We start from the raw sequence: 24,546 nt of genomic DNA, 5'->3' as shown, positions 1-24,546 counted from the left end.
TATCATAAAAATTAATATTTCTTTCAAAACAACAATACGTTACTTTGCATGTTACCATATGAGGTTTGTATTTGTATGTTTGGACCAAAAATACGATTAGTTTTGTATTAATGTTATGATTATACATGAACACGTTGTTATATATATACAAATATATTACATTCGTTGTCTACAAAACTATAATATTAATAAACGGAAGTTGTTATATTACACATATGCATTCTAATAAAATAGGGTATAAGGTGTTCATTTAAGAAATACATTTCTAAAGTTTCTAGAAGTTTGAAAATAACACGTATGACGATTACAATAACGATTTTGATACCTAATTAAAATACAAAATCAAAATATCATGATATGGTTAAAATATAAAATAAAAAGATAATTTGTTCAACTGGCACCTATAGTTTGAATTTTCAAATACGCAATAGTCAACCATTTTATATTTTATTGTGATAATTTTATTCATCTTTTAAAATGTCTAGCATTTCATAGGGAAATGGTAAGACATGAGAATAATAAAATTTGTTAATAACCGTCCTATTACTTTTGTATTACTTATTTTTATATTTTATGATAATAATATTATAAACCACTGAATTAGTTAATTATATATATAATTTTAATGGCATTTATTAACAAACAACTAATTAATAAAATTTATCATTTATGTAATCATAATAACCGCTTTAAGCAAATCAGTCATCTAAAGATAAAAATAAAAATAAATATTTTAAAATGTAATTATTTTATATTACCAAACATTATAAATGCATAACTAATTAATAATCTGAATAATTAATTTCAATAAGAATTAAAATTATAAAAAATATAAAATCCTATATTTACTATTTACTCAAATATTGTTGTAATCACATACGATATTAATCAAAAATGTATCTATAAAATAAAAATATACAAAATGTATTTATTAATTCAATATTCTATACATTTTCGATACGAGTTACTTTTTTTTATAATGAATTCAATATTTTTAATGTTGTTTAATAATATTGTTATAATGATATAAAAAGGTTACAATACAAACATGATACTTAAAATACATTTTAGTTTTTCTGTACAAAGTACTTGGCAAGATATTCGAATACATATAATCTCGCATATAATGTAATATGCATATACACATAATTATGTCTTACATTTTGGAAATGTTTAGTAACTTAAAAGTAAAATCTTCAAGTGCATTCATACGTTACTCTTAGATACACTACAAGACGAGTTTAGGTAGACATACTTTATACTAATAAATCAAACATCAAAAGATCCAAAGGTCATAATTACCGAAGTAATTTAAGTATTAAGATATACTCACAAAAAAATAATGCATTTTAATAATCCCTGACGAAAACTTACTTTCACTTCCAGATTTTTCGAAACTCACATTTCACACCATCGTTGACACTTGTCCATGCGTCTTATGATATATTTTTTAATGTACACACATTTTTACTCGCTCAATACCAGTTGTAACTATTGTAATAAATATTGGTCAATAAATATGCAATCATATTTTCATCTCCATATCTGTTATGGACGTAAGTAAGGTACAATACTTTATGAAAATAAATCGACTTGCGGTCAAATATAAAATAACTTGAATTTACTGTTTTCTTGTTTTTGCTCATGGTTCGATCTATCTGATCCAAATGTATTTTCTCACAACCTCAGGTCGTGCGCAACTCATCAAGTTAATAATTCTCCAGTTTCAATCCTTTAGAGCATCTCATTATTGTTTTTTTTTTTAAAAAAAACCGTGATCGAACGCTACTTTCTCCAGTTAAAATCCAATACTCGACGTTTATCATCGAAAATTCACTCAACCATTACCACTAGGACGATATCGTGTTTTTCCAATAAACTTTCAAAAGAAAACAATTTATAATTTACAATTATCGTACACGTTACTCGAAGACAACATTAACGGGAAATCAAATATATAATAATATGTATTTCGAAGAAAGACCGTATCATCAAAGTCTGCAGTGATAACGATACGACAACAAACGGTCGCTAAAGAAATCATTTTCGACTACACGTTCCGGTCTACGTAGCAAGTAGCGGGTGTTTGAGGACGCACTCACATATAACTTTGTTGCGATAATTATTCAACGTTTTCGGTTGAAAAAAAGTAGGTGCTGTGCAGTAGCTTCACCGGTAAACATTTTTAATCTACAAAGTCAACTGTGAATGTTTCCTAACGATGACTGGGTTTTAACTTTTCCCTTTTCAAAACATTCATATACCAAAACAAAAATGAAAAAACCTACGTCACCTGAGCGAGACATTCCAGGAAGTACAAATACGAAACGCACATACGGTTTTACGCAAGTTCCAGCACACAATAATTGGCATAACAACGGCATCCGTCTATGTGCACATATAGTTCCGTAAAACGTATAAAAATCGTAACTAGGTATCGTACTCACTATTGAAATACAGTATCTTCCTCGTGGACCCGAGCCTGCGGATGGGTGACTTAAACGCGGACGCGTCCAACCCATCAACGCCACCGATCTGCTCTTCGGCGCACAGCATTCCGCCGAAAGACCGAATGGCGATGGTTGTGGCGACGGAACGTACGTAGGAAATCCGCCGACCGATGGCCGCGCGCGAGCGCTTACTCGTTTGCCACACACTCGTTTACCGGCGACCCGCAGTCGGCACGGCCGTCGTCGCCGTCGTCATTGCAACTACCGCGAAACACATAGCGCGAAAACAAGATTTACACGATCGTTGTCGCCGTCGTCGTGAACGAGATTCGTCTTTGTCACGAAAACCCGCACAGCCGACGCAACAAGTGTACGAACGCGAAATAATGTGAAACCGGATGATAATGCCAAATCACGCAGTTGTTAGCACCGCCACCCGGCTCCTCGAGCACACGGGTAAACGTCGACCGCGGCTGCTACTGCTGAACGGTAACCGTATTTGTAACCGCGACGATGAACGTTTCGCGGTGGCAGCTGGCTCAGGACGGACGATTGTTGTTTGGTGCACGCCGACGGATCGATCGGTATTCTTGACGGCGGGACAAACGTACGGGTGCGCACGCGAGAATAAAAAAAAAAGAAACGAATGATTATCTACGCGAGAACGTAGAATAAAAAAAACAAAAACCAGTTATAACCTGGACGGTGGCCGTACTGGCTCTGCTCGATCAGTCGCTGCGTGGTTGACGCGGTGTTGTAGTCGGTTACGCTTGCACGGTCTATGTGCGGGAACGGGCGGGCGGGCGTCAGGGAGACTGTGGACGACGTAGCGCCATCTATCGGCCGGCGTGCTGCTGCCCGGCTCTGGGCGCAACGGTAGAACGCGAAAACAAATACAAAACGAAAATAAATAACCTAATAAACGAACAGTTACAGTCGATTTTATTTCCCCCCGCGAAATTATCGTTGTTATTCGTACGACGGTATTTTTTTCAACAGGTTTTCCGGACGATCGATGTAGGCGTTCTTCGTCGTCGCAAACGGACCGCGATGTCTCGTCTTGCAGCGGTCGTTCGAAACGCGGTCAGCACCGAAAACGTTTTATCTTATTTTTTTCCTTTACCGTGGTACCTATCCGGTCCACGTGCGACGTAAATAAAACGAAACACTGTTCTTGTCCGCAAGAGCCGCCGTGCGAATGCACTTAAGTAACGGGACCAAAAACGTAACATAAAATAAAATAATAATGTACGTACGGTACCATCGGATTATCATTTCGGATTCCAATAGTATTATAATACAACGTAATAGTATACACGCGTGTTCCGTGCCGCAGGTATTCGAGAACGGTCAAGATTAGCGAGAACGAATTCTTATGCGTAGCCTGTACACCAATATACCTGTACGGCTGTACACGATGCATACGTTATTACACTTGGCTCAGTGTCGTGAGACAAAGGAATCCGTCGAAACTCTGCTGGTTGAGTGCGAGCGTAAAATTAAATTTAAATGATTTCGGGTTTTACTATTAGATTTCAGCTGCAAGACCGTGCACTTCGAACGGAAAATAAATACGCATGGAATTAATTCGTCGTAACACATGTAGCCGATAAACATCGTGTTTTATTCGGTTCGTTATGAATATTATTGTTATGTGTATTGTGTTTTTTTTTGTTTTTCAAATGAAGAATTTCAAACAGTTCGAATACTATCGGAAATATACATAACTTGTTTGTAATAATTTCAGAAACAATCCTACTTTTGGTATACGAAAAAATGTAGTTGATCGAGTGTTTTCCAATACATAATTGACCATTATCACCTGATTTAATTGCAAATTACTTACGTCAAATCGTTACGGATATAACACGCCGGACAAAATTCATGAATTATGTTTGTTTATTACGTAAGACAGTCGATCGACCAGAGTAAACGAATTTTGAATACTTCCAGATTGAACAACGTTGTTGGTTATATGCAATTCATTAAGATTTTTTCTTTTTTTTTAAACAAGTTATAATTATTTTAATATTTTTAATAGTTGTTGAGCTACATGCATAAATTTTCTTTGCGTGGCCATTTTAAAATCGAGTTTAAAATTTAAAAAAATATTTTTTCACGAAAGTCTCATAATAATAACTCATTTGTAACACACAAATGCACAATATTATTATTGTAGTTTTATGACTTTTGCACCGCGGTCCACCGTAATGTTTATAGTATACATATCATATATACAATGTATACATGATGTAATTACTAAGTAAAAATATCTGATAAGACTTATGATATTTGTAATAAGCAAAACAAACAAAATAACATAATAGTATTGCAAGAAACTGTTGAAACAAATTTATAGTAAAACACTTCTATGCGATTAAAAAGGTATAATTTAAAATAATAAATGGTATAATAATTACTCAATTACAAGGATTATAAAAAACCATTGAAATTAATAAATGTTTAAACCTTTAGAAATATTATAAGTGTATTAAAAAAATATAATACAATTTCAAAATAATTATTTATTAAATAGACATCATTGATTTATTACCATAAAACCGATGAATAACCTTGTACTAACCAAGTACGTGTTGATGAAAATACATAAATTAGTTATTACAATATTAAATTTATTTCTCCGAAAGGCAGAAAAATACGATTAATCTTGGATAGAACTAATACTCATAATTTATGTCAGTAATATGAACACTTATTTGAAATCTAAAAATGACAAATGTACCCAAAAAACGAAAATTTATGTGAAATACGCAACACCTATTTGTTTTTATACATCAATATTTGCATTTTGCATTATGAATTTGGTATAAAAGTATAATTAATAATCAGTAATAAATATCACATTCAAAATTAATTTAGTTTTTAAATCAAGTTAATATATAAAGAACTTGTTGTATTTAGAAATGTATTTAAATAATTACGATCTAACAATTTGTAATAATTTTATAAACGTGGTAATTTAAGTCTTCACAGAGAAAAAAAATTTACTAATTTGAATGAATTTAGTTTATAAAAATAAAATTGTACCGGAACTTATATAATAAATACGTTTAAGTATATAATTTTAAGTTAAGCCTTATGAATACAATACCGTCTATTTAAACGATATTTCAAAGAATCACAATAATTGATGTCCAATTGAATAAATCAGAGTTTCATATTATATTAAAAATATAATTAGTTGTAATAAAACTGTTCGATTTTAAATTACTATACCATCCATATCAAATAGGTAAAAAGATATATGGTAAATTACTAAGAGGACGTGATACCCGAAGTGTGCCAAGGGCTTAAGGTTCATAGATCGACGACAGAAGGAGCTACCATAGGGGAACATTCATACAAGCGCGTAATGCGTAATCGTAATCGTGTCTATAGAGCAGTGTTTCCCAAAGGATGTGCCGCGGCACACTAGTGTGCCGTGAAATTTGAAAGGTGTGCCGCGACAACTTGAACTTTTTTTTTATAAAAAAACATAAAATGATTTTTTTTCAAAATATTAAATTATATAATACAAATAAAAATAATTAATACAAAAATTAACTTAAAAATTACAAAAAAAAATATATAATTATAAATTTTGGTGTGAAACGTGTGCTTGATGTTGTTTGCATAATAGTTCAGTTCTAGGAGGGATCGACGATAAACACACTCGCATTTCTTGTTCAACTGATAAAAGTTGTTCACGTTTCTTATTTTTAATATTTGTTAGTGCAGAAAACCCAAGTTCACAGAGATATGTTGTAGAAAATGGTAATAATATATTTATTGCAATTTCTGTAATTATCGGATACTCAGTTTTAATAAAACTCCAAAACTGAAACAGTTTAAGTTCATTAAATTTTAATTTCAATGAACGATCAGATTGAAGTTCTAAAAGTTGTTCTTGTTCAACTAATTCTAGATGTGATATTACATCTGATGTTACAGCAAAAGGATTGCGCACCCAATCATATTCGTTAATAACCAAAGATGGGAAATATTTTGTCATTTTTTCTTTTAAAATTATAAGATGATTTATTATCAAATCAGATGTTACTTCTCCATCTGGATCAACATCTGTTGTTAATGGAAACATTTGCAGTTATTTTTTTTCTACGTGTGATATCCAAAGATTAATTTTCCGTAAAACCCATTTAATTTATCAGACGATGTTAATACATGAATACATTAATACATGTATGTTTTCATCTTTACCTTGCATATTGGAATTAAGGATACTTAAATGGTTAAAAATATCAGCTAGATAAGCAAGTTTTGCAGACCATAATGGATTATTTAACTGAGTTACGAAATCGCTGTTTGGGTCTTCATTATTGAACAATTGCAACAATTCATTTTTCATTTCATAAAATCTGTTTAAAACCTTACCTTTTGATAACCATCGAATTTCAGTATGTAAAACTAAAATTTCATAACGAGAACCAGCTTCTTCACATATTTTTTTGAGAATTCGTGTTTTAAGAGCTCTTGATTTCGTATAATTTACCATTTTAATTATCAAATCAAGAACATTTTTAAGCTCATCTGGAATCGATTTAATCATAAAAGCTTCACGATGTATAAAACAATGGGTTGAAATAATATTTGGAAAATCTTGTTTTTAATCTCGAAACAAAGCCTTTAAATTTGCCAGTCATTGCAGGAGCTCCATCTGTGCATACGGAAATACAATTTATCCATAACAGTTCATTTTTTTTTAGATTATCACTGACACAATTATATATATCTTGCCCGGTTGATGTTGTTAGTAATTCAGTACAAGATAAAAATTGTTCAATAGCCTCATTGTTTTCAATAAATCGTATACAACTTAATAATTGACATTTTTGACTAATATCGGTCGATTCGTCAATTTGTAATGAAATTTTTCGGCCATCACATAAAATTTCAGAAACGTGTTTTTGAATGTCGGAAGACATATCGTCAATTCGTCGAGATATTGTGTTATTTGATAATGGAACACGAGAAACTTCCTTCTCAGCACTCTCACCTAACATTGATTTTACAATTTCTTTGCAAGCTGGTAATATTAAATTTTCAGCTATAGTGTGAGGCTGCATTTTTTTTAACTATTAATTCAGTAACTTTATAACTAGCAATCTGAGCTTTATCGGATATATTTGTAAGTTTTTCCAATTGTTTTGATTGTTTTACATTTGATGATAATAAGCGGCTAAAATAAGTTTTGTCTTTATTTAACAAATGTCCGTGTTTAGTAGTAAAATGCCTTTTTAATTTACTAGGTACCATACATTCGTTCCTAAGTTTTTCTCCACATACCAAACATTGAGGAATAGAAATAGTTTCTGATCCACAGAAAGTGAAACTAAAATTTAAATAATTATCATGGTACTTACGGCTTGCACTAGAAGATTGTGTACCAGATTTGATGGTTTCAGTAACTTTCGTTTTTTTTTTTTTTTTTATTATCGCCATTATTTTCATCGTAATCGTTAAGCTTTCTTTTTATATTTAAAAATTTATCCATAGTTATTATAAAACAAACGTTGCAAAAATTCAATAAAATTTAGGCTTGTCGTGGTGTGGTTTGAACGTAATCGAGAAAACGGTATCGAGAGATAATAATATTATTACCTAATAACGATCATTATATACCTATTATTCGATAAGTAGATAATATTTATTCAAAGTGTGCCGTGACTTATAAAAACTAATAATAATGTGCCGCGATGGGAAAACGTTTGGGAACCACTGCTATAGAGCTATAAATAAAATAAAATAAATTTTTATACGATTTTAAGACAGAAAAAACATATTACACGGAACAAAACCATTCGTATAAATGCATATAAATAATTTATAGAAGAGCTTATTTTTAAAAAATAAAAAATAAAAAAATTATCTATGGAGCTGCGTTTTTATTTTTTCGATAACGGATTTAAATAATATTTTATAGCTAAAAAAAAAGTTATTAATATAATAGTTTATGTCAACAAATAATTTAAAATCAATTACTACGTTTACATGCATCCATTAATTCGTATTAATTTGATTCGTATTGAATCAATTCGAATTAGGTCACAAGTATACATACTATAGTAATACCGTATTAGGATAATACACTTCCACCAAACCAGTTTACGTGGCAACGTTTACATGCACAGTTTAAACCGATTTACCTTAATATTCGAATTAATAATTTCATTTTTTCCCTCCAATTTATTCAGTGATATTCTATTGATAACAATTATGTGATAATATTATTATAATTTAATATTTATTATTAATAGTTATTAATTAAAGACGTTAAAGTAAAAAATTTTTAGAACTTTGTTTTATTGTTTAATGTGTAGAATTTTGTAAAATTCTATGAAGTATGTCTTCTTCTAACTATTTACAATTGTTACAAATGATGGAATTACTACGAATGAATTTAAAACAACAACCTTATCACAACAAATTACCGCAATCCTGATTCGGTTGTTGTAGTATCATCCGTTTATATGCATTTTGAACTCCCGTAGTTATTTCCAATGCGCATTTCAAATGTGAATTAACTAAACCGTTTTAGGTAAACCGAATTGGTATAAAACTGAATTAACAGTCGTTTACATGCATTTAACTCCAGGAGTTAACTAATTCGAATTGAGTTAAATCGGTTTTAACTGTGCATGTAACCGCGGTAAATGTGTGTTAGCGAGTAATAAAAACGTTACATCACAAATAATGTTCTTCTAGTCAAAATAAAAACAAAAATGAGCCTCTATTATAATACTATTAACTACTGAATGGTTTTGACCCGCGTTTAACGTATTTTACACTTAAATTACTAGTGTATTTCGTCCTCTTAAGTACTTTTGTTGAAACACACACATGCATGTATATACATATGTGCGTGTGTAATAAATAATAATGAATGCTAACATTTAATGGTCGAATACCTCGGTGAATATTTACAACGATTGCACAAAACTTAACAGAATATGATATATATATACATACATACATCACACGCTACGTATAATGAATAGAGAGAAAAAATAAGTGCAATTATATTTGCCTTTACAAATTTTTTCAACAAAAAAAAATCCATTAAAAAATTATTAAGGCTGATGGGTTAGTTTATGTTTCGATGTTTCGTTATACGTATAAATTCTCAATAAAAATTAATTTTTATATTTATATTTCTTATAAAATTTGTTAGTTTCATCTAGGGATTTATTTCAGTTCTTTGGCTTCTTATGTTATTAAGCTGCATCAATTAAACAGATATTTGGCGAAATACTAAAAATTCAAAATTGCTCAAACAATCAACAAATTATATTATTTCGCGTATATTCATCTTAAATTGCGTCTCCTAGAACTTCTAAATTAAAATATGCACGTTAATAATTTTACTTTAGGAGTCCACACACGAAATGCTTTGACAGATTTTGTGATGAACAAGAAGATAGGTTGTAGTTGTATGTTTTTTTTTTTTTTAATTTACGTGTTACACTAAGCGAAAAAATAACAAATAAATATATACGAAGTGTTAATTTATTTAAAAAATTTCAAAGATATAATCAATTTATATCGATATTTTTTCGATTAAAAAATATAAGAAACTTTCTATTTCTGTGTACTTACATTTTTGTACATAATAGTTACATACTCCAAATATTGCTCATTAAAAATGTTACTACTAGAAATAACTTAAAATTAAAATGCTAACGCATGGGAATAAATGTCGTTTTAATTACTTAATTAAAACTTTAATTACTATGCGTTCAATTTACTGTTTCAATTGGCCCGGTATTAAGCCTCATTCGATGTCTAAAAAATTAAATATGTCACAAGCATAGTTTCTAATCATCAAAATACTTTTAAAATTAAATCCAATAGTATGTATGTATTAGCTTTAAAATATATAACATGTACCTACCTATAAATAAATAATTTTAAATATAATCAATTAATTGTAATAATTTTCATAAGAATTTAATATTATAAAATCTATTCCGTTATATAAAACTGTTATAAAAGCTGTTGAAACTCAGTTTATTTAGGATGAATTATAAGAATATAAGCGATAAATTTCTACTTCAATTGTATCTGCTTACCAACAATTTTGATCAATATCAGTGTAGAATGTTTTTACAAAATTTGTAAAAAATGTTCAACATTTACTAAACGTATTTTTAAAATGAATGAACTTGCTAATTCAACGATTCGAGTGAAGAGGTTTATTATCTGTACACACTGTAAATTATCATTTTATTGCTTAAACATGTTTACTTTTGTTGTATTTCAGTCATATTATTTCGAACCATATTGATAAGAAAAAAATTTGTTGCAAAATATAAAAAAACTTAAAAATGACATAATTTTACAAATTATAAATGTTAAAAAGGTATTTATTTATAATATTTTTGTAAGTGAACGCTTTACACGTATAAATAAAATCTTGACAAATCGAAAATAAAATGAGATCCCATGGAAAATTACGTATTTATTACACATAATTTAATAATTTATAAACATAATAAATTAATAAAAAGTATAAAAACATAATAAATGATATCGAAAATTTAAAAAAATTGAATAAATATTCTCCAGTTGAAAATATATCAATATAATAATATACAGTAAGCAGTATAGTATATAACGACAGTTATAACGTTTCAAGGTAAACAAGAAGAGAAGGTGCCTATTATATAAATCATGGTTAATGTACAGTATAAATACATTAGTATTTATTTTTTTCAGCTGAATTTTTTACTAGATATTATTTCAGAATAAATAATATATAAAGTAAAACTATAATACTGTATATATTAGAGTAAAACCTAACCTATGGTAAACGTATTCTGTATAATAATGCTCAAGTAATATTCATTAAATTCAAAAGATAACATCAACGAGAGTAAGTACTAAATATAAAACAATGAAATTCTTTGATAATATGTAATGAAAATCGTATAATATTATGTTAAACGTGTGAATATTCGAACGTAGTTCATAATAACATTTGTGTACACTCTGTGCTAGGGTAAAAACGTAACTTTTCCAAGTCCTCTAGTCCAAAACACATTTCCAGAAAAATGATGTTTTTTTTTTCATGTGTAATGTAATACATCAATACTCAATAAAAATGTTTTCCCGTACAAAAATAATAATAATAAAAATTTATCGGAAATTTTTCGGAAAAATTTTCGGAAAATTATATGACCACAATAGACATACGTGTTAAGTACAATGTTGATATGTGTTCATGTACATCATATTGAGAACATTTAATTACAGTCGGTAACGTTAATCCGAAAAGAAATAATCCAGTGGGCATTTGACGGTGCATCGTCGTCTCATTTAACCGCAAATGTTTCGTTTTAAAAAAAATATATACAGTGGCAAAAATATTATTGTCTTACGAAATATCTACGTCGTCATTCGTTGAGATGTAAGTTAAATGTCTACGATATGTATGTGTGTCCAATTTCCCGTGCCATGTGTTTGGTCTGGCTATGACCAAACCCTTAACTATTGCGATCAGACACGTTATAATGACTAATCATTATTATTATTACTATTAACTGCAAACGCATTTCAAAATAAGAGCGAAAATGCAGAATACGTTGAATAAACCACATTGCGAATTGTCTGAACACAATGGTTAAACACGCGTCAATCCAAATCCGATTACAGAATCAGCGGTTTGAATTTTAATCAATTTTCCATTCAAATTATAAATGGTTATTAACGTTATCATCACATATCTCATATACGGGTTTAGTATTCTGAAGTTGTTATATCATCCTACAGTACATATGACTATAATCTGTAATAAAATCATAAAAAAATAGATTATTCTACATGTACTTCAGTAAAAAAAAAAAAAAAAAATGATTTGCGATAATATTTTATAAAACGAGACCTAAAAAATAATTTTTGTACACTTAATGCTTTAATTTATATTTTTAAGTACAATGCACACGACTATATGTACCTATTGTATCCATTCCGCTTGATTTAATAGGGTTTATGAAATAAACAAAATTAAAATTATGCAAACAATGCAATCCTATTTAATACACAAAAGTTTATCAACATGTAATGTAAGCAGTGATCGGTGACGCGTGTACCAAGACATTTACTCTGGGGATGATAGTAAATATTTCTCTAGAAAAAAAACTACGTAAGCTATTTCATTATTCGTGCACTTGGAAACAATATACATTATAATATTTTTCCATAATTATCTTCAACAATCTAGTAGACGTAACTTTTTCCAGGCATACTATATCATCATCGTTTTAAAAATGTCACTGAAATGCATACATTGCCTAAGATTATTAGTTACAGTGTGATTAATTTAAATCAAAGTTAAACTTTTTGTTATGTGATTAAAATAGTGATCATTGATTATATGTCATGCATAAACAAATTAATCATTTACAAAATCGTAGTTAACATATTTTTTCGCATTTTATGTTAACCATATTATTATATATATATATATATTATTTTATCAATAACTTTATTTGGTCTAGAAACCGTTCCAATGGAAATTTATTGTAATATAATAATATATAATATTATTATAATTGATTTTTACTAATTAAATCAATAAAATAATTATAATTTATTTAACCTTCTAAATATGTTCGTGTAACTTCATCATATAAATGATGTACATTGGTACCTACATAAGTTCTTAATCAATATGATATTTGAAAAATTGAATTACTCTGTTTATTCATTATTGGGTAAATTTAAATATTACATATTACTTTTTTACTTTAATTATATCTATGTATATTATAATTTTGATTTTTCCTAGAACTTACAAATGTGTTGCATTTTACAACCAACATATTTCAATTTCAAAAACTGTATTCGATACTATTTGTATAGTGTCAATAGTTCCAACTGGTTATCTATGTACTTATTTTTATATTCCATAATTTTTATTTTTTATTTTTGTGTGACCGATTATAAACACATAAAATCATTTATTTTAGTTAGTAGATCATCTAGTGATGGTCGAATTTAAAGTAGACTAAAGAAGTAAAACTATTTACATATCAACAATTATAGACTTAAATATACAGTTCTCTTACGAGAGATAGGTTAAAGTATATATAATTAATTGTAAGTACTTATATTTCAAAATCCATGAAATAAAATATCGGAAATCGATATAATTTTAGACTAATAGAACAAATAAACGGGCCTAATGTACCCAGGGGCGGATCCAGAGTCGGGGAACTGTGGGTCAAGCCATTTCAAGCGGCCATTTATTAGGGATGAAACTGAATTAGAAATGAATACCTTATAAAAAAAAAAAAACACAATATGCTCATAAAAGTGTATGAGTATATTTATATTACATTTTAGAATTAGTGATACCACCGATAATGACTTTTTAACGATTAATAAATATAATATAATTTTATCAGCGCAACAAACGTACGGAATAAAATATGATTTACTTAACTTTCTACTAAAACGATATAATTTAAAATATGAATTATGAATTGAAAAATTTTAAATTTTGAATATACATGGCATTCATTTTTCAAGAAATTCCGATGGGCCAACTGTCCAAGAGCCCAAATCAAGGTCTAAAAAGACAAAAAAATTACCAAGAAGCTAATTTTGTCAACAAATATTAACTGTGGGTCAGCTGACCCTCTGAACCCTTTCCTAGATCCACCCCTGAATATACCTAAATCATAGTATTATAAACTTTAGTCGACAGAAATATTAACTCGTACTTAAATATTTTCACAAAAAATTCTCTTTTAAATTCAACAATGTGTTTTAAGATATTTTTTGTGAACTTTTGATGAAAAAGTACCAATATTTTCAATTTAATAATATTTTTCAAGCCTTATAATATGCCACTAAGTATTCGTCAGATTAATATAATTCACAGGAACAAGGATAAAAAATATATTATGTTATATCGAATGGATTGACACATTTTGGAAAATATTTATTCAAACCTTACGATTTATTAAAAAAAATTAATGCAGATTAAAAATCATTTACATTTAATTTATTTGGTGATTAATTTCTATGTTGCTGTGATATTTTCGTGTTTAATATAATTAATAATATTGCAAAGCGTATAAATAATAGCACCACCATATCAGCATTGATTATAGAATAGTATATTCAGTAAGTTCATTGGTTTATATCCAGTACCAACATCAATATTTAGGTAATAATATCACTATTGTTATCTTTAATAAATAATGACTTCTTATACTATATTCTATTATTATATTATAATGAGTCACACTTCAGTGTTGTGTTACCTTTGAGGATGAAATTAAATTGAACTTTGACTTACATAAATCGCATTAATTAGTTGTATCGTAATAGGTTTTTACACATGATCAAACTCCACGCATTGGATAGGTAAGATCTATTATGAAAATAATTATTGTGAATAACGATTTCGAACTCGGTATTGTATTATTGAAAACATGCAACGATATTGTAATACCTCGAAATGTAATTAAAATAGATTTCAATGGTATCAGTTGCGTGTATAGAATATATTTTCGGAGGGGCTATTATGGACAAAGTTGAATTTCCACTGCTATCTAAGAATTACTAATAAGACACAGTAGGTACTTATCTACATTTTATTTACAGAATGTCCCAAAACGATTTGACGTTGGACGAAAATTCTAAATAAGCATAAAAAAACCATTAAAATATAACATACCTACGTTTAAAATTATTTTTAAGTTTTTTGTAAAAATTTCGGGAGGGGGGGGCTGGAGCCCACTAGGCGGGGTGTCCCTATATACGCCACTGAATGGTATTCCTTCGATCCGTACAAGTTCGTGCAATTAAAAATATTAGATAAGCCAAGTGCTATGAATCTTAAACATGATAAGATGTGCATTTAGATCGAAAAGACCAAGACGCTATTTTGCTGCTGCATCATTTGTTATCGTGTCATAAAACTTGCGTCCATTTGTATTACCAAATGGATTTTATAGCTCTACGTAGTGGCGTATTTAGAAACTTATTTTTTTTTTTTGGAGGGGGGGTGTCATACCTAATAGTGAAATAATTTTATAAATTAGTATAAAATGTTCTTTATCAACTTTGTTTAAATACTATATAATAATAATAATAATAATAATAATAATAGTAATAACTAAATTAAATGTATACTCGTATTAATCGTATTTTATATTACTTTATGTTGCGCATAGATGCGTAGTGCATACTGTCAACAACAAGACGTGACAGTCACGGACTAAGATATTGATATTCTTATCTACTAATAATTTCCCCACATGAAATTATTTATATACTATGTGTATGTGAGTGCCGTGCGGTTGATTGTTATTATTATTAGCCATATTCATATATTTTTTTTCATTATACTTTAATACTTTTTTGAATAAATAAACTAAAATTATTATATTACAGATATGTTTAAAATTTGGTATTTTCAAATATATTGGGGGGGGGGGGGGAGAAACCCCCAGTATAACCCTCATAAATACGCCACTAGCTTCACGTAACCTGATGCTAATTTTTTTTTTTTTTTTTGAAAAACTGTCCTACACGTAATAATAACAGTACGCGTTTGTTTAACGTGCGAAACGAAATTTATCGACCAACATATCTGACAGGAACGGAATAAATGAAAAACGCGCTTACGACGTGCGTCTATACGCACCGACCTCGCCAGAGTCGATTAAGTTTACAAATGCATTTCACCGTGGCCGAACAAGGTAAATAAAACGACGTTGAATCAAACACAAATCCGCTTTGTATTTGCTTTCGATTCGTTTTAATACCACACTGGACGCAAATAATATCATCTATATATATGAACGGCCTGTAATATTGTAATATGGTCGTCGATGCCGTATGACGTTCTGCGAGAGGTTAACGACCCGCCACAACATCACTTCCAAGTTCATTTTTATTTTGTTTCCATCGAATTAATATGTATCCTGCAACAGGCGTGCGGCGTTACAATAAATCAATTATCCTCCGCGGGCGATGTGTAACGCGTGTGCGCAATCAATGTTTACACCGTTAATGCATAAACAACAATAATAATTCCTCCTTTCTACGCGTGGTGTACAACACGCCGTGTACGACAACATAATTACCGTACACGGACATTCGGCAAAGAGATTCATAGATAGAGAAAAGTTTTAAAGTATACTGCAATGCAAAATGGTTCAGACGCATAAGTCACAAACGCACGCGTACACATAATAATATACACGGCAGGTATTCGCGTACACAGGAAAAATCCTGCAGGTCATTAATGACCGAGTTAAAATAATACACGGTTACGCACCCACTCGAGTTATGAAAATAAATTGTTTTCGACGACGCTAAGTTAATACTATTGTACGTGTGTATTAGATCGATAAATCGATAAATTATTCAACACTTTCGCGTATATGTTCTCGGTGCATAACGATTTCTTCGCGTTTTGTTTGTTTTTTTCTTTGCACACGTTTTCGATTCATTTCAAAATGACGCAGTGTACCTAATATGAATACTCGTCGCATATTGCAATTCAAAATCGCCAATTGTTTAATTTTTCTTTAATCATATACGTACAAAGAAAAAACTAAAAAAGGAGTCATTTTCCTCGATCAACTGGAAAATTAGCATATCATGTAATCTTAGGCACATATGACTGCCGTAAAGATTCATTCGAAACGTTTTAACGAGTCCCCCGTAGTTGCTGATTTATACGTGTAGTCGATGTTTGACTCTCCTTCCATTCTCGTTATAATACGCACCTGGAAATTAATTGACACGTAATATTGAAAAACCACTTCTTAAGTGTGTGTAACGTATTTTATTTATTATTATTATTTTTAGCAATCATTATTAAACGGTTCCCGATTAGATTTAAACCGGATAAGAACGGAAAAAAAACACGTTTCGAACGTAAACGTTTTATCTGGCCGTATTACAGCTTGTATATACAACCGTCACGCGGTTACGAATAAAATGCGCGCACAGGGTTTGAATATGGATACCACTCGCCCCGAATCGAGGGTCACGCAGACGCTCCGGGCACCCCATCCTACCGAGTCCTATTGTTGTGTCGTCGAAACGCGTGCGCTTTCAACGGTTTTGTTTGACGTCCGTCAGAGGGTGCGCGACATTTCTTACGTGGGTAATGGATGCAAATTTTCTCTATATGTGAATATATATTACTCGGGGGAAGAAACCGTATACCGTACACTCAAGCCCATACAAGTGTACATTTTTTGGCGAATAAAGAAAAGAAATAAATCCCTCCGTCGACCGTACCGTTGTTGTTATTATAATTATTATTATTTTACTTCTTATACAAGTAAGACATGCCAATTTCGCACTATATTATATACGTATCACGTCCATTAAACACACACCATTGTAGTGTGTTTTGATCTTTTCGAGAAACAAATGTAGCTCAGCGATAATAGTACATTATATGTAGGCAGCCATTTCCTTCGCTGAACAACGATGATGACGCGATACTCCTACTTCGGTAGAGATTCCCGTCGAATTCGCATCCTTTAATCACACAGGTATACGCTTGTACACGGCCGATTACCGCTGTGCCGATGTAAACGCGGTGAAACGCAGTTTGCGAGCCGTGCGACTGGTACCTCGAAGACATAGACGGGGAAAAAATAAAACAAACCAATAATCACAGAAATGCACGCAGGTTCTCGTTGCCCACTTATAAACGCTCGTTTCGAAAACCGTTCTTTCCTCCCCCCCCTGGTTTGTGTATGCGTCTACGGCTTTCAAATCGACATTACAAAAAGCTTATCATAATTTTTTGGTCGTCTTTTACTTATTTATATGATTCCATACTAGTATTTTTACGTATCCTGCGAAGCTCTCGCCTGATTTATCGTTATTGCACACATGACGTTTCTGCAGACACATTCGAATGATCTAGACGTATCTGAGTGTATTCGCGTAAAACGATAACACAATAGATCCGAAATGTATTTGTAGAAATCGTGTGTTCGTATTATTAATACGCGTTTGGACGTCTCACCGGTTAGTAACGATTATAATTCTCTATATCATCGGTATAAAAAAATAAATAAATAAAAAACCGGCTAAACTGTTTACCCGATACATTACGTCGCAATCGATTTCCATATATTAACGAGCAGTTTGTTCAGTTGAAATTATTTAAAATAATTATATTTGAATATAAAACGGAATATGGAATGTGAATAACGAGTAACACCGCCCAGTTAACCGAAAACACTCTACCAGCCTCATCTTGCAGGCTTTCTCCGCAACCGCAATCGCGCGTCACATTATTTGTTGTGCGTAGAAATGCTTTTACACGAAGTGAATCACATTTCTTATTCACGTTGTTGTATCATTATTATTATTTACCGATTTTATTCGATACGTTGATTTTCTGCTTTTCTGTTCAGACAATGATTTAAACTAAAGAGGATATAATGTTTTTTTTTACTTCAAATCATCTCGTTCGATTTTACGAAATGCAAATGTTGATTCAGCGTCTGACGTTTATTGTACAGAATAATATCCCAAAGAGTTTCCTCTCTCTCTCTCCCTCATATAAACAAATAATTACGCAGCATTCAATGACTGCAGAATTCTCGAAAGAATTCGTTTGCGGCAGTCATTCTTTTGCTGCTTCTTCGTGAATAATTTTTGTCGATGGGAGCATCTGCTGAAAATATTAAGTGGTTCATTAAGGAAAAAAACACAAATCAAACACCATGCAAATATATTATACTGCTAACGTGTTCAATTAATAAACTTTCAACCGTATATGAGGTGCGCTGTATGCGTTACAAAACGTACACGCGCGTCCGTGTAGTGCATTTCATCAAGTTCTACGTAAACGAATAGGACTCATACTAACAGTAAGACAGAAACTCGGTGGTTTGATTCGCGAACATAGCGGACTTGGCGGGGAATGAATGTGGGCATTTTTAAGGTCATTTAAATTATTTTCGTTTTAATTGGGTGTAATAGGTGCGTGTTGTACATCGACTGAAATATGTGGTACGTCACGTGTTTGCTATATCGTGTAGTATTACATAATTTTTATTTTAAGTGCGAAAACGCGGACAGAACAATATTTTCCATCGTACGACAACGGCGAATGTGGTGGCTAACACGGGGTGCCCAATATTAATATTAGCATTAACGTTCGATTACCCTTTTCCCCGTTTCACGTACGTGTCATCGTATATTTTAACGACATTTGACCCCGCTCGCACTAGCTCTTGTCAACAATGCTCACTGTCCATTTTCTTTACACGCGTATCACGATACAACTGGACATTACTAGAGCTCAGATTTATATGTAAATATGAGTACATATTTTTACTGTGACTATAAATTGATTTAGATAAGCGATAAATTCGTTTCGAGCGATTTCCAACGAAATTAATTATATTTTATTTTAAATATTTTTACATTTTTTTATACATTTTTCAATAATTCTATTTTTCTCACATGTTTTGACCATTTGTCCATTTATGATTTATTAATAATTCGATACAGACAATTTCCCATGTTTCCAAAAGTACATAAACAAAATAATAATAATTATAAAATTTAATCTACGGTCGATCAGTGGCGTAGCTAGGATTTTTAAATGGAGGAGGCTAACCACTTTTTTGGATAAGTAAGTAAGAGAAGATATGAGAATTCACCCTTAACCCCCCCTCACCATCTACCACCAAGTTTCTAAACGTAATTCAAGCATTTTAGTATAGTTTTAAAAATATTTATTAACATATAATTTATAATAATAATAATAATTTAAGTTTCAGTGTTCAGTCACTTGCTCTACTCTGACAGCTGCATCCTCTTAGGCGAATTTCTGGCAAATTCAGTTATTATTTCACTTTCATCGAATTGCTCTTTTTTATTTATATTAGTCATAGCTAACCCATTCAGTCTGTTTTCCGACATGGTGCTTCTTAAAAAAATATTTAAGCGATTAAGTGTTGAAAACGTTCTTTCCGGAGTGAAAAAGGTAACTGGTAACGTGGCGAATAATTGTAAAAGTATTTTAATGTTAGTTCGAAGATTGGTGCGATGAGAGAGTGAATCAAGAGCAGAATTCGGTTTTGGAATAGTATTTTGACTCCATTGTTGCCTCCATATGAACAGGTCAGCCCTGATTGTAGATGAGGTATCATCATGGAGATCTTGGATATATATTTTAGCAGCTTTTATAATATTTTTATCGTCATGCATATTTAAATTAGCCGGAATAAGTCCTTCAAGTGGCATAACATCAATAAGCCTTTGATTAAAACGAGCATCCATTGATTCTATTAAATAGTCAAGATACATTATACATATAAGCACGGCCCATGGGGGGGCTATAGCCCCCTTAACCCCCCCCCCTGGCTACGCCACTGCGGTCGATATATGTTTGATATTTCGATGTTTCAATATGTTCGATAAGAAAAATAACTTTAGTTCAAAGATTAGGATTCGTAGAAGAAACTGTAAATGCATAATACATAAACAAAGACTATTGGGAGTTACAATTAAAGAAAAAATTTACAGTGTATTAAACAAAAATCCTGGTTTAAATTGCCTAAAATTAATTAGAGATATACATTGCAAAATAAATGAGGTAATATTGTAGAAAGAGCTCAATCGTTTGGACATTGGAAATATGAAATTTTCACCCTTTACCTCAGTTGAGTCTGTTGTCTTTTTTATTCGGTACAAATCTATTTTACAACCAAACTGTAGATCATTTAACTTAAACGTTTTGAGCATGTATATGGTATCTCATTGATATCAAGATCAATTAGAATAAGGTTCAGTTTCATAATAATATCAATTCAAGATTCTTAATTTTTTTATTTTAATTTTTTAATTTTATTATCACATATAAAGCGATTTGTTATTAGTAATATCTTATTAAATATATATTTACATATTTTGGTCTTTTTAATACATATAAATCTGCGCCCTAGACGTTACTATATACTAACTTCATTATTTGACGTGTGATGTGTTACCAACGGTTTCGTGCGCTTTCAAAAACGATATCCCTCTTTCTCAAAGAGAAACTGGTTTATTTTTTAATGTGTTCGGGTGTATTATACTCGTTTATATATATAATATATATATAAACGAGTATAATATATATTATATATAAATATATTTATACGTGACCATCCACGTGCTATCTAGGAGGAAAGTAGGAGCCGGAGACGAGATCATGTTGGAGACTCCATGAACATTATTTATTTAAAAGGTACATAATATAGCGTATTAGTCAATGATTTCCTCATCACGCTATTTTGTACCGTTGTAATAGTTATTATATCTCCAACACAGCTATTATACGTATACATTAGTATACATATAATACGCATATTGTAACTATTTTTTTTTTTTTTTGTTTTAATTTAAGGCTTCAACAACAAAGGTCATTAACCTGCGTATAGTACATAATGAAGGGTTATGAAAGCAAAGATCCTATATTTACAGATATTTAAATTTTTTTATTTAAGTTTATATTATTGAACGATAGGTATATTGCTTCAGTGTTTTCTTCATAAAGAGATTGCTTGATATAGATCGAGTTGGCAAATATACTTTGAATGAAAGATTTGTGCTTCGACGTAATTTGGGCACTTGATGATAATGTGAACGATTCAGAGGACTTCCTTACATATGTCGCAAGTTGGGACTGCTTTTTTTGGTGATAAGGAATGAGTGTGCTCTATTCTGGTTTGAGTTAAAATGACTTCTTCTCGTCTTTTAAAGTTTAAGGGAAGTTCATTTTTTGACGAAGGGCTTAACGTTCCTTAATTTATTTGAACGTTATTCCAATTTTTCTACTATATTTCCGTAATTTCGAGGTTTATGTTGTTGAGTGAAGATGTGGTTAGGCTATTTTTAAAGCGTTGTGAGGTAGGAACCGTTATTTGTACGGTGAATGTCAATTGTCTTTGAGCGGACAAAAAAAAAGTTATATTTAACGGTTCTGTACCATTACGTATGCTGACGGATGGATGGCTTGAAGAAAATATTGTAAGAAATTGTTGATTAACGTTAGCAAGAAGAGAAAATTCGAAAACTGTCTTCGTCCACGTACAGCACGATCTGGCATCGATCTACGTCGATTTGGGAGGGGAGAACAAAAATCCCGGTGTTAAACACACCGTTGCCAATAGAGTACAACAACAACGTAGTATAATCGACGGGATCCACCATCGGTATTTGAATGTCATCGCCGGACCGTTACGTTGTCAAGCTCGTTAGTCCGACGGCGACCAAATCCACGTTTCGGAGGATCTATCGGTGTTTTGTAAGTCGAAGATGTAAGTGCCATATAGAACCACGCAGAAAAGATGTAGATGTCGATTTGCCGACGAAAATACAACGTTAAAAAGATTAACTGATTTCACAGAACCACCGCGTTGCGCCGGTCGGCCAGGAACAGCGTATAAAAACTCACGGGTTGAACATTTTTCACGAATTAGAGTAGATGACAATATTGTACTCAAATACAAAATCATTGTCCATTATTAGAAAAACTTCGACAATAACAGCGTGTAAAGGGGGCGACGACGGTTCCAACGGTCCTCCGAATTCATCGACTCCAATAGATTCAGAGAAAAAAAATAACATAAAACAAATACAATAAAACTACGAAAAACATGAATAAAAGTCCGGTCAAACAGAAAGCGGACTGTCCGCACGGCCAGGCCGCCGGTCTGCTGCGGACTGTGTACTCCATTTAAATGCATCGCTCTGGTTAAACATACAGCGGCCTACCGCGGCGGACTACTATAGTCCGCCGCGAATAAACGGGTTGTTGTATTTTTTCACGAAGTTCGCGGCGGACTCAAATAAAATGTATACATAAATGGAATAGAAAAGAAATATATTATATTTTGTAATATATTATACTAATATACATAGATAACATAATATTACTACTATACGTTTATACTCTAATAATAATAATAATAATAACTTGAAATCTAATCGTAATCTCCTATTAGTAGACAATACACTGAATATTCTACACGTATCAGCACTTCTAGAATATCCTAGAAAACTCTAGAAAATGTATTAACGAATAACAACATCGAAAATAACTTGTTTTGATACAAGAAATGAAGAAATTATATAATATTATTGAATATAAGCTATAAATTGAAATTAAGTACTTCATTTAAAACTGAGCACTGAAATAGAACGATGGCCGATGAAACAGAACGATTGATTGATCTTGTACGAGAATGCGTTTATTTGTATGATACTAGTCATCCAGATTATAAAGATGCAGTTAAAAAAAACAGAAAAATGGACAGATATTGCACATAAACTTAATCTAAAAAGCAAGTTACATATACTATTATATTTTTATTTATTATTTTAAAATAAAATATAAAATATAAATTTTATAATAAATACAATATAAATATAAATTCGTAAAATGTTTTATAATATTATGAATCATTGACTTAAATAATTAAAGTAGTGTACGAAATGGTTTCGTACAGCATGAGCCATATCATTTGATCTCTCTCTTAATTGAGTAGAGGTTGAAAAAGCATTGGAAGTTTGATTTATGATGTCCTCTGTTGATTCTCTCTCATCAGTAGAGACATTTGCGGTGGTAGCTCTAATAAAATTGTGAAGGCAACATACGGCTTTGATAACATGAACAGCAGTTTCAACAACACACTCAATAGGCCTAAAAAATACACGCCACTTTTAGGCTAAAATACCAAAGCATTTTCAACAACTCGTCGAGCTCTCCAATGCCGTTTGTTATAATTTTTTTTTTCTAAATTTTCAACAATAGTTTTTCTTGGGAAAGGACACATTAAATGTGTTTGTAACTTAAATCCTTCATCACCTACAAACACATGTGGGACAGGGGTATCAGTCCCAGGTAAGGGTTTTGGAGGCAAAATTGTTTTATTATCAACAAATTCACGAGAGAACAAAGAATTCTCGTATATTGCACTATCGCTGTGTCGTCCATAACTACCAATATCATCAATTATAAAATTATAGAAAGGATCAACTATGGCCAATAGTACAATTGAAAAATATTTTTTATAACAAAAATAATTTGTAC

At 31.0% G+C, this 24,546-nt stretch overlaps 3 protein-coding genes across 4 annotated transcripts in view; all 3 read right to left on the bottom strand.

The window, feature by feature from the left end:
* The window catches only part of LOC112685725 (SLIT-ROBO Rho GTPase-activating protein 1-like), a 49,341-nt gene extending 46,114 nt beyond the window's left edge, over window positions 1-3,227 (bottom strand). Inside the window, exon 1 of one of the 2 annotated variants that reach the window (XM_025557684.1) lies at window positions 2,448-3,227. In XM_025557684.1, the coding sequence (XP_025413469.1) occupies window positions 2,448-2,556 (109 nt within the window). In that variant the 5' untranslated portion in view covers window positions 2,557-3,227. The remainder of the gene's footprint in view (window positions 1-2,447) is intronic. The other variant, XM_025557685.1, reaches the window with a different exon arrangement.
* A 2,815-nt stretch (window positions 3,228-6,042) lies between these two features.
* On the bottom strand, window positions 6,043-6,462 carry LOC112685744 (protein FAM200A-like). The gene has a single exon (XM_025557712.1). The coding sequence runs from the start codon at window positions 6,460-6,462 to the stop codon at window positions 6,043-6,045; it is 420 nt and encodes a 139-aa protein (XP_025413497.1).
* A 153-nt stretch (window positions 6,463-6,615) lies between these two features.
* LOC112685743 (SCAN domain-containing protein 3-like) lies at window positions 6,616-7,910 on the bottom strand. Its single transcript, XM_025557711.1, has 4 exons — window positions 7,832-7,910; window positions 7,629-7,780; window positions 7,282-7,528; window positions 6,616-6,998 (listed from the first exon to the last, which is right to left on the bottom strand). Exons 1-4 carry the CDS (start codon window positions 7,908-7,910, stop codon window positions 6,616-6,618), a joined length of 861 nt encoding a protein of 286 aa, XP_025413496.1.
* Between the last annotated feature and the right edge of the window lie 16,636 nt (window positions 7,911-24,546).

The sequence above is a fragment of the Sipha flava genome, unplaced genomic scaffold (genome assembly GCF_003268045.1).
Source record: "Sipha flava isolate LNK unplaced genomic scaffold, YSA_version1 289_pilon_pilon, whole genome shotgun sequence".
Classification (NCBI taxonomy): Eukaryota; Metazoa; Arthropoda; class Insecta; order Hemiptera; family Aphididae; genus Sipha; species Sipha flava.
This window is presented reverse-complemented; position numbering and strand designations above follow the sequence as displayed.

Bases quoted from the DNA above. Each gene is read 5' to 3' on its own strand.
- LOC112685744 (XM_025557712.1), bottom strand. From the start codon at position 6,462: ATGACAAAATATTTCCCATCTTTGGTTATTAACGAATATGATTGGGTG.
- LOC112685743 (XM_025557711.1), bottom strand. From the start codon at position 7,910: ATGGCGATAATAAAAAAAAAAAAAAAAACGAAAGTTACTGAAACCATC. The intron at 7,529-7,628 runs GTAAAACAATCA...AAAAAAATGCAG, and splicing joins GCCGCTTATTATCATCAAAT to CCTCACACTATAGCTGAAAA. The intron at 6,999-7,281 runs GTATACGATTTA...AATCGATTCCAG, and splicing joins AAAATGTCAATTATTAAGTT to ATGAGCTTAAAAATGTTCTT.